General features: G+C 53.4%; 4 protein-coding genes across 4 annotated transcripts; 2 read left to right on the top strand and 2 right to left on the bottom strand.

Moving 5' to 3' along the window:
* Positions 1–883: 883 nt before the first annotated feature.
* CC84DRAFT_1162906 (t-complex protein-like protein 1) lies at positions 884–2,867 on the bottom strand. The gene is made up of 6 exons (XM_018178120.1): positions 2,780–2,867; positions 2,678–2,729; positions 2,601–2,623; positions 2,518–2,547; positions 1,629–2,465; positions 884–1,581 (listed from the first exon to the last, which is right to left on the bottom strand). The coding sequence occupies exons 1-6, from the start codon at positions 2,831–2,833 to the stop codon at positions 976–978; spliced, it is 1,602 nt and encodes a 533-aa protein (XP_018039502.1). The 5' UTR covers positions 2,834–2,867; the 3' UTR covers positions 884–975.
* Positions 2,868–3,017: 150 nt separating this feature from the next.
* Positions 3,018–4,811, top strand: CC84DRAFT_1162905 (26S protease-like protein regulatory subunit 7). The gene is made up of 3 exons (XM_018178119.1): positions 3,018–3,270; positions 3,323–3,429; positions 3,554–4,811. Exons 1-3 carry the CDS (start codon positions 3,176–3,178, stop codon positions 4,654–4,656), a joined length of 1,305 nt encoding a protein of 434 aa, XP_018039501.1. The 5' UTR covers positions 3,018–3,175; the 3' UTR covers positions 4,657–4,811.
* A 688-nt stretch (positions 4,812–5,499) lies between these two features.
* CC84DRAFT_608191 (uncharacterized protein) lies at positions 5,500–6,937 on the bottom strand. The gene is made up of 2 exons (XM_018186864.1): positions 6,673–6,937; positions 5,500–6,617 (listed from the first exon to the last, which is right to left on the bottom strand). The coding sequence occupies exon 2, from the start codon at positions 6,589–6,591 to the stop codon at positions 5,689–5,691; it is 903 nt and encodes a 300-aa protein (XP_018039500.1). The 5' UTR covers positions 6,592–6,617; positions 6,673–6,937; the 3' UTR covers positions 5,500–5,688.
* Positions 6,938–11,444: 4,507 nt separating this feature from the next.
* Positions 11,445–12,519, top strand: CC84DRAFT_1240984 (uncharacterized protein; the record flags this gene model as incomplete). The annotated part of the gene is made up of 4 exons (XM_018184038.1): positions 11,445–11,592; positions 11,649–11,901; positions 11,950–12,072; positions 12,118–12,519. The coding sequence occupies 4 exons, from the start codon at positions 11,445–11,447 to the stop codon at positions 12,506–12,508; spliced, it is 915 nt and encodes a 304-aa protein (XP_018039499.1). The 3' UTR covers positions 12,509–12,519.
* Positions 12,520–13,430: the final 911 nt, after the last annotated feature.

Raw genomic sequence — 13,430 nt, 5'->3', positions numbered from 1 at the left:
AGCTAGGCACTCCACGATAGCGTCCTACCCTGGCGGTGTGTTTGGCTCTAGCGCCAGCCAGCGCCGCAGGCATGCGCGACATTTCGGTAGGTTCGCTCTTGGACGCTAGGCGCGTGTGGGGCGGGTGGTGCCTGCGTTAGCAAGGGTGTGGTGGCTTCTTAGGTGCTGGGTTGGTGAGGTCCCGCGAGGGTAGTGTTTCGGGTGGGCGTATGTGGATGGTCTTTGCGATGGGATGTGTGCTGGTGGTGAGGGGTGAGGATGAGGTCGAGTCAGTGGGTGCTGCGTGGGAATATGTGAGTGATATGCTGCGAGGCAGGAGAATGTACATGCACACAGTGTGTATGTAACAACATGTATGCGAACTGTGACTAGTCCATCACGCACACCTCCACACATAATGCGAACCGCGGACGTGACCACCGCCTTGTTTCGCTGTTGAGGATTTCCTTGACACCGTTCGCAGGATTCTCGCACCCGCCTAAGATATGGGTCGAGCAGGCGAGTAATGGCAATACATCTACCAGTACTTTGCGTGGTTGGTCTTCTGTGTTGATGCATCCGCCTCGGCCCCCGTCCCGGCTACAAGTTTGGTCATGAGTGCAGCAAATTAGTATGTGTACGGCGAAGATCTCCACGGGGGGTACATATGTAGGAGGGCTGAACAAAACCTTGCTTGTCGAATTTGTCATGTCCAGGAATAACTAGCTTCTATGCGTACCATGCATTGTCGCAGAAGAAGCGGAGAGAATTAGACACTCTGAGTAGCTTGCTGGTCCTTGACCAAGTTATCAATGGATCACAAGTTCGATTGTGGAAGTTTGAGAATCTGATCAATGTGAGCCGGGTGGTGCTCAACAAAGGCTTCGAAACGATGGAAGCAAAGGGTATCTGGCATTATCGTCTCATTGCTCTCGTGGTATTTTTACTATCGCAGCGCTAGTCTATGCACATGACCCTTCGAACGCGCGTTTACCTCTACCTCGACAGGGCAATGTCGTCGATTCGCAGTATCATCTTGACCGTCTCCGCGGCCAGCTCAATGGCGCTTGTGCTCACTAGCAGCGGCTGCAGCACGTTCTCCTCTGCGATATCATTCTTCACGCCCCCGCTCTTGATACTTACACCGGCGTTCCTCTGGTCCTGTGCGTGACGATGCCTCAGCTCTGTAACCACCTTGATGCTGTTCAAACCCGCGTTTTCCGCGAGAGTGGTAGGGATAACCTCCATGGCATCTGCGAAGGCTTTCCAGCAGATAGCCTCGGTACCTGTGAGTTCGCGCGCCTTGATGGAAAGTCGGTGTGCGATCTCAGTTTCAGGCGCGCCGCCACCTGCAAGGAGGGCCTTCTTCTTTACAAGCGAACGGATGGCGCAATGTGCGTCGTGCAACGAGCGCTCTGTCTCTTCTAGGATCAAGGAGTTTGCGCCTCGGCAGACGATGGAGACAGTTTGGGCGGCGGCTTTCACACCCGAAACCTTGACGTATCTTGCGCCCGATGCCTGGACCTCCTCGATAAGATCTGCGGAGCCAAGCTTGTCCTCTGTGAATGAGTCGATGTCGGCGATGGGCTTGCAACCAGTGCTCTGCAACCAGTCAGCGAAAGCGTTCAGGCATTGGGTTCTGTCCTTACCTTGCAGATGAACTCGATCTCCTCACGCTCAATATCCTTGACGACGAGAATCTTGAGTTTTGACAAGAAATGCAGACTCAGGTCGTTGACTGCGTCGCGTAGAATGGATTTTTGGATGAAAAGCACATTGCACTTCGCCTTCTGAATCTTCTTGACCATGTTGAGAAGATAGGTTCGCTCTTCCTTGAGGATCTTGTCCATTTGCCTGTAGTCGTTGACGACGATCTGGTTCTCCATGTCTGGCTTGGGAGGGCTGAGCTGGAACTGTATCAGACCAATTCGCGCCTTCTCTTTCATGGTCGGGCCGCCCGCGCTCTTTACGACAGGCTGGTAGAGCACCAAACCGTCGGTCATCTCACTGTCCTCAATGGTGCCACCCGACTTCTTGATTATCCGAATGTTCTTCAGGTCGACGTTGTCGGCAGTCTTGGGGTCGATGACCTTCAGCACGGAGTCGACGGCCATGGCGGGCAGCTTCGGCTCCTGGGCTACGATCTTGGAGGAGAGCGCGGTTGTCGCCACTCTCAACAGGGTGGGTCGGTCGCTCAGCGAGATGGGTATCGCCATGTCGGTGAGAATCTCGATGGCATGTGCGGCGGCGCGCTGGAAAGCTTCTGAGATGACGGTGGGGTGGATGCCCTTTGACAGTAACCGCTCGGCAGCACCAAGCAGACTGCCTGCTATGACCACGACGGACGTGGTGCCGTCACCAGCTTCAATGTCCTGGGCGTGTGCGAGGTCGACCAGCATCTTTGCGGAGGGGTGCATGACGCTCATTTGCTTCAACATGGTCGCACCGTCGTTGGTGATGATGGTCTCGCCCTTGCCGGTTTGGATCTGCGCTGGGTCAGCAGCACTCTTGGGTGTGAAGCTTCCGTGGTTCGCATACCATCTTGTCCATTCCCTTGGGCCCGAGCGACTGCAGCATGGTCAGTATGTTATGCACCCCGCCCCCTCCATAGCTGCACATACTGTTCGGATTGCATCGGACACGGCTGTCATGGTACGTCAGCGTAAGCTTTTATTATTAGTCCAAACGCATCCCGTACCTCTCGCCGCGACGATGTTGGCTATGCGGACCGCCCTGGGCTTTTCCTTGTCCTGCCAGAGCTGTCAGTCAATGTTTTCACAGCTCCAGACAGACCACATACCCTGAAAGCCGTGTTTCCACCGCCGGTGCCTCCCGGTGCTACTTGCGCTGCCATGTTGTATGTATGGAGGAACTAAAAAGGAACAAGGGTATCGCGTGTGGGTTTGCGGGAGTTGCTGCCTCGCCGGTGCTGGGGTCAACGCGATAAATTCAAAGGCGCGCGGCGGGGGAACTTCGGCACGCACGGCTGGAGCGCCGATTCGCCGACGGTCTGGCAGCTACCTTCGCTGCACCCATTGCAACGCCGTCACCCGCCATCCGCACCCCAGACAACACCCTCCCACACGCCCGCCCGTACCCCCTCGCGATTGCCGGACCCGCACCGGCCTCTTGTCGCCTGTTCCCGCGCACCTGCACCGCTATCGAAGCCCCCCCAGTCGCCGCCTGAAGCGCAAACATGCCCTCCGCCACGGGGTCCAGCTGGGAGAAGTACCAGAAGAACTTCGCCGACGACGAGGTTGAGGAGAAGAAGATCACACCTCTCACCGATGAGTAAGACACGCCGATGGCCTCGCGACGGCACGGGTCACTAATCGACGGCCAGGGACATCCAGGTGCTGAAGACGTACGGCGCGGCTCCGTACGGCGCAGAGCTAAAGAAGCTCGAGAAGGAGATCAAGGACAAGCAGCAGACGATAAACGAGAAGATTGGTGAGTTCCGTCAGGCCCCTCCCAGTCGAGAGCCGACCCCGCTAACAAGGCCCAGGTGTCAAGGTACATTCCCCGCAGCGCAGTCGCGTGCCGTCACGACGCCTAACCATCCTCTAGGAATCAGATACCGGCCTTGCCCCTCCACATCTCTGGGATATCGCCGCCGACCGGCAACGCATGCAAGAAGAACAACCCCTCCAGGTCGCCCGCTGCACCAAGATAATACAGGACGAGAAGGACCCGGAGAAGAGCAAATATGTCATCAACGTCAAGCAGATTGCCAAGTTCGTCGTCAACCTCGGCGAGCGGGTGTCGCCGACGGACATTGAAGAGGGCATGCGCGTCGGTGTGGATAGGAACAAATACCAGATCCTCCTGCCGCTCCCGCCAAAGATCGACCCCTCGGTGACCATGATGACGGTCGAGGACAAGCCCGACGTCACCTACGGCGACGTGGGAGGCTGCAAAGAGCAGATCGAGAAGCTACGAGAAGTCGTCGAGATGCCCCTCCTCTCTCCCGAACGCTTCGTCAACCTCGGTATCGACCCTCCCAAGGGTGCCCTCCTCTACGGTCCCCCCGGAACCGGAAAGACGCTCTGCGCTCGAGCCGTCGCGAACCGAACAGACGCTACCTTTATAAGAGTTATTGGCTCCGAGCTTGTACAAAAATACGTGGGTGAGGGCGCACGAATGGTCCGGGAGCTCTTCGAGATGGCGCGGACAAAGAAGGCATGTATCATCTTCTTCGACGAGGTCGATGCCATAGGAGGTGCACGTTTCGACGACGGCGCAGGAGGCGACAACGAAGTCCAGCGAACCATGTTGGAGCTCATCACCCAGCTCGACGGCTTCGACTCCCGCGGAAACATCAAGGTCATGTTCGCCACCAACAGGCCGTCGACGCTCGACCCCGCCCTCATGCGTCCCGGTCGTATCGACAGAAAGATTGAGTTCTCGCTACCAGACATGGAGGGCCGTGCCAACATTCTCCGCATCCACGCAAAGAGCATGAGCGTAGAGCGCGACATTCGTTGGGAGCTTATCTCCCGGTTATGCCCGAACAGCACGGGTGCCGAGCTGAGAAGTGTAGCCACCGAGGCCGGCATGTTCGCTATTCGTGCGAGGAGGAAGGTCGCGACGGAGAAGGACTTCCTGGCTGCCGTTGACAAGGTCATCAAGGGCAACTTGAAGTTCAACTCCACGGCCACGTACATGCAGTACAACTAGACGGCGGGAGAAGGGGACGAGGGAGTTGAAAGCACCTTGGATCGGAGCGGCTGTAAAGCTGCGCCTGTACGAGTATTCTTGGGCCATGACTATATAGACGCCGTGCTCTGCGCGTAATGCAAGTAGTCTGATATGAAGTCGGGGTTTGAACACGGAGCTGTGATGTATGAACATGTGAAGAAGATGGAGACATTTTCAAAGTAATGCTGGAGTGAGGAAGGCGAATCTCAAGCTCAGGCTTTGGCTAGGCGCCGACACCGGTCACCAGTACCCCAATGCTTGCTCTAGTCACTACGGGTTTTTGAGATGTTGCTGGCGGGTGTAATTTTATACCTCTGGCTTAAGAGCCGATTGTCCAAATAACTTCTTGGTGGAGCGTGTGGAGAAACAAGCTCATGAATTGCGGTGTAAGGATGACTCTTGATTCGCCGGGTGGAAAGTATAGCTATTTGGCCATAAATGTTGGTTGCGGTGAAATTTGCGAAGGGTGCTTATGGTTCTCGAGGTGATGTTCTCAAGACCAGTTACTTGAAGCATGTGTTCAAGTCGCGGTGTGAAAGGGTGGTTTTCGATTTGCGGTGTGAGGCTTACGCAGTGCTTCCTGTAGGTGTTGATCACTCAGGACGGCATTATTTCGAACACAAAGCAGAATAGAATTCTCTAATCGGTATCAAATGGGCCGAAACGGCAATCGTCGCGTTACAGCGTCTTCGACGTGTGGTCACACATCATCGTAGTCTTCATATGCCCTTGCTGTGCCCATGTGGCTCTCAACCCTGTAAGCCATACACCGCCTAGGAGGAAAAATCGGAGCAGTTGCTGCCAGAAGCTCACGCATCATGGCAACTTTCCTCAATTGGACTCTTTGTCGTTCTTGCGTTTTGTGAGTCTGCCCAAATTCTTATGTGAGGACTGCAGAGCTGGGTTGTAGCCTGGTATATCCAAGAAAAGACCATGATAGACCTCTCGACTTTTCCAATTTCCTCATATTCATCCAGTTTCCAAATCTAAGAGATCTCCCTCATTTCTCAATTATGGGTGTAACATGGTGCACAAGCAAGAGGGAATGTGGTTAGGTGTAGAGTGGAAACCGGTGTGGGGATGAGCGGCAGTAAGCTCCGCTACCGAGCTAAACCCAGCAAGTGGTCTGGGGCCAGCCGGCACTCTACCAGCGGCTTGGTATACCTGTCTGATCCCGTTGCTTTGCTGCGGTTGAGCTCGAAGGTGGCGGCTCTTGATTAGGTGATCGCGTCTATTGCCGTTTCCTTCTCTTGACCCGGTTCGAGCAGGGGTCAGACACCGAAAAAGCAAGTATACTCGAGGGGACGGCAGCGACGAACGGCATGATGTGGTCTCGCTCCCACTGGCTCCCAAGTGCTGAGTTCGCCGTGTCGCTTGTTGCGCTTGTCGTGCTTGTTGTGCTAGTCGTGACAACGTCGTTCCAGCGTCATTCATCTGCCTTACGCACACCGCAAGCCCCATCTTTGGCCTCCTGTACCAGCTCGCTGTTAACCTTCGCCTTCCCACATGGCGTGGCGTGTCTCGACAGGCTGTCTCAAAACGCTCGATGCCCTTGTTGGCCGTCGACTGTGTCGGAGTACCGCACCTATTGGTACCGAACAATGGGGTCTTCACCGGCGACCAGCGCACACGTCTAGTTTCGCAGGCCGCACACCCCGCGTCTTCGCTACCACTGGGTAGGATAGAATTTGCGATACTGCCGGACGCTGCGCTGGCGCCACCCCGGTGACGATTCGATGCGCCTATACCCATAACAGTTGTGACATCGGAGACCACTGATGGCACACCGCTCAGTCTGCCTAGTTTGTGTCGTGAAAGGACACAGGCGGACGCCGTGATTGAGCGAATGGCAGGGTGGTCATCTACGATGCGTATTGCACCGCCGGTCTGCAGCATGGTAGCACAAGCTGGCATCGGAAGAGTCAATGGGTGCGCCTTGGCTAAGAGACCACGGGTCAGTGAGAGTTGATGCTCAACGATAAGGCGCCCACTCACAGTGAGAGTCGTGTACGTTCGGACCCCCTACCTATGATAATTCTGGGTGTATATGGAGGAGCAACATCCGGTTTGTGAAAGGTCTCTCGGTTTCGATCCTGTCTCCTTCGAACGACCCAGAGCGAAGAGAGAGGTCGCAACCTGTCACCCGTAGATCTGAACAGCATCCAGTCGATGCGTGCTGCTCAACTTGGCTTGAACGATGTCGGAATCAGTGTGGCATAGTAATTTCGGGCACTCTGTGGGTCTATCCTTATGTCACACCCGCCCATGCTCTTCACCCATACATCATTGGTTGGTTTGCTTGATCTGACCATGTTCCTAGGGTATCTCGCATAATGAGGACCTACCGGCACCATCAAGACCTATCCAGACCGGATACCAGCTATATGACGTTCGCACACAAACAGCAGGGGCAGGCCTTCCTTCTCGAGTGGTACCAACAACGGTTTGTTCTCATCCTGTTCAACCAACGTCAGTCAGGGCTTCTTCGACAGAGCTTTCTGTCGGCAGTACTCAAACCTTGCGGACGCACATAAGTTCCCAATCCGGCGCCAGTGGCCAGGCAGGCGCCCTCTCAGCACCGACATGGTTTGCCATGCCGATCTCTGGTCAACCTGGCACGTTCCGGTGGATTTCTACAAATTGTTTCCCATCGTCGCCATACTATGTGCCTGGGATGCAGCACGAATATTGTTCCACGACAGCATCGCCAGCGTTGACCAACAAAGGGTCCTGTCAACCAAGTCAGCCAAGCAAATCGGTATTGACGGCAACTGACCTGGGATCTTACATGTGTGTATAATTCGACCGTGCTGCATTTTTACTGATACCAACAAGCAACAGCAATGACGGATCAGGTACGCGTGCATACCAATACAGCTTTCAGCAGCCGACCCTCAACCTTAGACAGCAACAAGCGCACGTAACCCGCACATATGGAGGTCAAGAGAACGATGAGCGAAGAGCCAATGGCCGCAACGAGCGTCATGGGTATTACAAACCATCCACCACTTCATGGGAAGTCGCTGATGCAATGCAGTGGAGTCCGACAGGCGACCTGTGATACATGTGGGACCGCCTTCCGCGGTGAATATGCGCGTGGCAATCTTCAACGCCACCGTCGCCACATGCACTCTGGCACCACTTACTATTGCGAAGCCGTATCTTGCAGAAAGAAATTCAGTCGTGCTGACAATAGACTCAAACACTATCGGAAAGACCATCCCGAAATGAATGTACCACCCGCAGCGGTACGGAAAAATTGAGGACTTCGAGACATGAGTCGTACCAAAGTGCTTTTTGGGTACGGTCGGAAAAGAAACGGCGAGAAAAGTGGTTCGTCGTATTGCAAGCAGGTGGAAAAGCGTGGCGGTTGTACGGGAGCGATCGATGCAACATTTACTATGACAAGCCCCGCTGGTCAGTCACTTTGTGCTTCTGATGATTCCAACGTTTGAAGAGGACTCGTTGCTACTGCCTTTCGCCTGACGTACTGCTTTGCACTAATGTGGTCTTCGGTCTTCGTTGCTCCTCTGCGACTGCTGCCATCTCGTCTGCTGACGTCAAAACAAGGTTCCCGTATGACGCAACATGCTTGATTCAGTGGAGCGGAGATTTAGCCTGCGAACGGTAAGTAGTCGTGTCAGCGCATACATGCTGCTAAGCGGCAGCTTCCCAACCGCCCTAAGAGTGTGAACATGACTCGTGCCCAATATTGTCATGTGGGATACTGTGCTTGTACACAGCATTCCGTGAGATCCCATCGGCCCAGCAACAATTGACTCCGAAAGGCGGTCCAAATCCCTGGTTTGTGGTCCTCCCGGGCGATGCGTTCTGCGGCCAGTCCCATTGACGAACACGACAGATCACCTCTGTGGCACACTTCTGCATTGTTCAATGCTGCTTTCTCTGGACTACAAAATTGTTGCTTTGTGCGTACATGCCTAGCTACGCGTGGTCGACCAACCACATCCCTCCACGATATATCCCTCGCATAGCGTTAGGCAAATGGAGTCACGCCAACGAATCAGGTCCACATCCTGTTGCTCACCGACAGTGGAGCGCGGAACAGGGTGATTTGAGGTCTGGAGAAGAGGGGTTGTCGTGGAGTCGGCGGGCGAGGGAGAGGCGGTGAAGATGTCCAATGCGCTACGCAGGGATCTTGGGCACGGTTTAAGCAGAGGGCTGGTCCGTTGTATATACACGTGGTACTGATGCTGTTCCACTTTTTGTGCGTAAGGTCACCTCATAGGGAACTGCTGTTCACATGGTGGATTGCCGTCGGACAAGACACTGGCCTGTTTTTTCGAACACTGAGAACGGACGATGATGTGACTGGGAATTGGGAAGTGGAAGTTTGCTCACCCCAACACTAGACTGCTGCACCGCATCTGGCTCCACGACTCCGGGACGCTAGCATGCATGGATACTCCAAGAGCGGACCCGGACCCCTTCCGCTAAGGTTCAATTGGCTATAAGCACGTGACATCCCTGCTCGGTCCTGCAACACCAGTTGGGTCTGCATGCTGCAGATGTGGGGTTTCGATGGTTATTTTCCTTCTAGATGCAATTATCACGATTGAAATCCTGATTCAGAACTCGAGGATACATACTGTAGACAGTGAGGCTGTCAACTATCACAAGTGTTTGAGCAAGTAGAACATCGTCCGGGTCCAAATCTAAGTTTCCTCACAATATCAGCTTACACGTAACGAGCCTCTGCGTATTGTGGTTCAGAAAAGCTGCGATGGAGGGTTTCACTGTTTTTGCCACGCATAGACGTAGTCCTGGTAGATCCGTCGCTCATTTCACAACATACATTGAGCGTACATCCCGTCGATTTCGTGAAGAAACCCGGAATGAAGCCCGTCCTGTGACTGGTGAATCTTGCTAAATGTAGGCATGCTCGGCACGTCATGAACGAGTCCTAAACACGTGAATCGCCATTGCATCGGTTCCGACATCGACGTATCGCACGTAAGTCAAGGGATGAGGCCAATGGTGAAATAGAAGATCCAGTACACTTCCGGCATATCAAGGGAGATCGTGACGTGAACATGAGTCGTAGAATGCTTATCGCGGTAGTACGGAATCCAGGGAAAGCGACTGCGCATATCTTTCCGAAATTGTTCGAGTCAGTGTAGAAATGATCGGACCCGTTTCCCCCGCCGTTCCTCGTTGTTGGATTATGTAAGTATGAGCCGCCATGGAAACAGGGGCACAACTTCCATGGCAGGCTAAGCTCATGTTGAAGGCTTGTTTCCCCAGGTCAGCCAAGCTGAGCATTGCACCTACGACTACGGTGTTTCTCATGGCTATTCGGTGTGCTATTTTCGAAGGTGTAAAGGCCAACCGCACAATGCCGGCCCGATCGGCGGACCCCCACGCCGGAAATTAACATACATGAGTCGTCCATGTCGACAACCTGGTAGTTCGGGGGGTTAGTACGTAAGGGAGACAACTGTACTACCATCGACGCCGAAGCGAGTGACGAGACTTTAGCAAGTGTCTAGTCAACTTGATCGTACCACATCGCTTGTCTACATTCCGCAAGAAGAAGTCTTCGATCAGGGATATCCTACAGGTTCATCGTTGGTGCGAGGGTGCAGTGCCCAGAAGGCATTTTCTTCTCGGAGAGTGAAGTGTAGCATTTGGCGTGACCACGTACAGATGGACATCGAATTGCACTATGGATCCCGAGGAGTTCGCAGGGCGTGGTCGTGCGAGCTGAGCGTGCATATACAATCTAGAGTCTGGAGATGAACCTAGCATGGAGATCTTCGCGGAGATCACGCTGAACCTCGTGTGTCGTCTCGATTGCTGAATAGCCGAAGCGATGTCCAGAGTCTCAAGAGCGTCCATCTGCCATTTGGGTTCCACGTAGAGTATGCCTGGACGCAGACACGAACAGTCAAGGCGAAAGTTGAGCCACGGCCCTTTCTAGGGGGTGGCCAACGAGACGTCACCGACTGGCTTGTCATGGAGATCCCTATCTCTAGGAATTCTATGCCCATAAGCGACCACATGCAGGATGACTCCAAGATGCCTAGCATCGGCAGTGACTCGGCTTCCGATGACGCTTCCATGGTCAGTTGTGTTATTTCTCTCCAATGAGTACAGCTCAGCAAGCAATCGTGGCCGGAGACGCGGATACCCTATGTATCACCGAGGCGGTTGTGTCGCTTCCCGCTGGGTTGCATTTTTCTCCAACACCAATAATGAGGTCGGTGTCAGAACCTGGGCCATGTTGGCAAAGCGTCCCAAAGTATTCGTTCAGGTGATAGGAGGCCATGAGGTGCTTTCTCCGTACCCGTAACGATTGTCGGTGCGATTTACTCGGAGCTTCGAAAGCAAGGTAGCCTTACTTCCTGGAACTGAAACCATTTATGTTTTCGCAGTGGGACCGACCCTGGCGTGTCGGAAGCCCCCTACCATCGTACGTTTTGATTGCGTGCTGTATCGTCCTTCACACCTGGAACGCGTTAGGCCCTCTTACTTAATATCATGATTCAACCCTGATTCATCCTGTAGAGAATATGGTGTCCACCTAAGGCACAACAATACGGAACCGATTGAGGAAGCTTCCATCGATCACGCCCAAGCTCGAGAAAGCTTCGCTGCGACAACGCCCCTCCATCATCAAAGCCGTTCGGCCTAGACTTCGAGACAAAGACCCACGCGCCAAATCGAAAAAGCATAGACTCAATCGGTTGGCATTTGATCGGTCGTCCTGTGATCTTTGGGTTATCCTAGGAGTATCCCTGAAGGCCATGGCGAGTGAATATCGTCAAGATCCTTGGGAACAACGGCAGCCAGGAATATGGGATGGGCACACATCAGCTTTTCCAGCTGCATACGATATTCCACGCAGTGGGGAAGAAGAGTGGCCCGCCGACTTTCAAGCTATGAATCCATGTTGTAAGTAAGATCCCGAGTCCTGATGTTCGCTTCTCAGCTCTGACAGACCCATTCAGGCGCAACAGGTGTGAGACACGACGAAATCGTCCATGGTCTAACTGCTCCTATCACAGTGCCGGATCAGGATTTTTTTTCTCGGACTGACGTCCATCATGGTATCCATAGAGACCAGTACACGTCACACCTAAGGCGATTCGATATCGACAGGTACACTTTTGGAACAGAATCAATGTCGGAGAGGCTGCATAAGCCCTATGAATCATCGCTGATTCCCTTTGTTCCAGGGATTAAGGAAGAGGGCAGCTTTAGGTACGTCCCAAACAGTAGTCAACGGATCCTACTAATGACAACAATCAGTGACGGCTCAAGGCACAGGCTCGATTGTGCCGACACTTACACTTCGTCTGGCCATCTGAATGACACCGACAGTTCATGGTCCGATCATAGTGATCGCGGGTCAGAAAGGGTTCCTGTTTCAGAGTGAGTGCCTAACGACGATGCAAGAGCGTACACTGATTGTCATAGGTCCATGGAAACGCCATCTCATCTTGTTGCCAATCGCGCGTCTTCAACATCTACCTATGACAACCATACACACTTTGGCTCAGCCAAGAGCATAGTGGCTCAGGGCGGTTCTGTAGTCTTCGCTCAACCGAGCGATGTATACACGCTTGAATGCGCATGCGGTCTGAAACTGAAAGGTGCTCATGCGAAAGGAAATCTGGCCCGCCATCAGAGGTCCAGAGGATGCACCGCTTCCGCTGAGAGTCGACGAGTCCAATGTCCAGAGTGTCCCCAGGTCTTCTGGCGATCTGATGCACTTCTCAATCACCGACGTAAGAAGCATGAAGTGGCCCCTTGTCGACCAAGTCGGCCCCGGCGTCAGAATGGGACATTTCTTGATCGGATGCCCTGAGATAACATGGTATATCCGAATGCTAGGATGGAACTTCATGGCTCTTTATGGTTGCTTCTTGGCTTCCTCCTTCGGCCGCTGTGTTCGCTCCGGGTGTTCCAAGGTGACCACTCAACCAGAATCTGAAAGTGTGGTGGAAATACTGGTGTGACATCTGCATGTACCAAAATAGAGAGGTGGTCCTCGCTCACTTATAGGGAAGAAGCGTGGCTGTGGTATGAAAGGCTGTCGCATTGGGTAATGACTCCGTAGTGAACCATAATATACTGATACTGGTTCTTCCTTGGGTTTCAGATCATGGGTGTCAGTACTTTGACAAAGTGAAGAGTAGAGGCTCGTGTTGGATGGTGGTGTGGATGAAGGTAAATTACTTATCAAGGAAGATAGAGCACGGCTTGAATGCAAAGTTCCCAAAGTGAGTCCGGAAGGTGCCAGGCGCGGACCGTTACATTAATGTATGTCGTTCGACTATGACCGAGCGACAAGCACGACCATGACCAATCATATAATATAACGTGTCCTACCCAACGATGCACGGGGTAGGAACACCAGCCTATAGACGGTCCGATACTGGCAGTACCACAAGGTAAATCATATCGTCATCGAACTGTTGAAGAGGGTGCCTGGGCGCATGTCTGGGTCATTACTCGGCTGTAAAATCCAATGTATCAGCATCGAATATGGACTCGCATGGTCCTAAATCCTATGGTGTGCTACTCTAGAATGCCATACATGCAGGCATTTTCCATATTTGATAGAGCCCGCAAGGGATACTCGAAGCTATGACTAACCACAAAACACCAGAGTCAATTGAATGCGTCAGGAGCCAACTCCGAGTTGAAAAGAGTGTTCGGATACTATCGACCCTACGCTACCCAATCTCGCGAAAGCATCCTTGCCTTGCGACGTTCCCTACGTTGGT

The sequence above is a fragment of the Paraphaeosphaeria sporulosa genome, assembly GCF_001642045.1.
Source record: "Paraphaeosphaeria sporulosa strain AP3s5-JAC2a unplaced genomic scaffold CC84scaffold_3, whole genome shotgun sequence".
In the NCBI taxonomy this organism is placed as follows: Eukaryota; Fungi; Ascomycota; class Dothideomycetes; order Pleosporales; family Didymosphaeriaceae; genus Paraphaeosphaeria; species Paraphaeosphaeria sporulosa.
The sequence above is the reverse complement of the archived record's forward strand: the minus strand, read 5'-3'. Positions and strand labels throughout refer to the sequence as shown.

Coding starts and splice junctions, on each gene's coding strand:
- CC84DRAFT_608191 (XM_018186864.1), bottom strand. CDS start 6,591: ATGCCAGCTTGTGCTACCATGCTGCAGACCGGCGGTGCAATACGCATC.
- CC84DRAFT_1162906 (XM_018178120.1), bottom strand. CDS start 2,833: ATGGCAGCGCAAGTAGCACCGGGAGGCACCGGCGGTGGAAACACGGCT. Junction 2,730..2,779: donor GTGGAAACACGGCTTTCAGG/GTATGTGGTCTG, acceptor CAGCTCTGGCAG/GACAAGGAAAAGCCCAGGGC. Junction 2,624..2,677: donor CAACATCGTCGCGGCGAGAG/GTACGGGATGCG, acceptor GTACCATGACAG/CCGTGTCCGATGCAATCCGA.
- CC84DRAFT_1162905 (XM_018178119.1), top strand. CDS start 3,176: ATGCCCTCCGCCACGGGGTCCAGCTGGGAGAAGTACCAGAAGAACTTC. Junction 3,271..3,322: donor ATCACACCTCTCACCGATGA/GTAAGACACGCC, acceptor ATCGACGGCCAG/GGACATCCAGGTGCTGAAGA. Junction 3,430..3,553: donor GACGATAAACGAGAAGATTG/GTGAGTTCCGTC, acceptor TCTAGGAATCAG/ATACCGGCCTTGCCCCTCCA.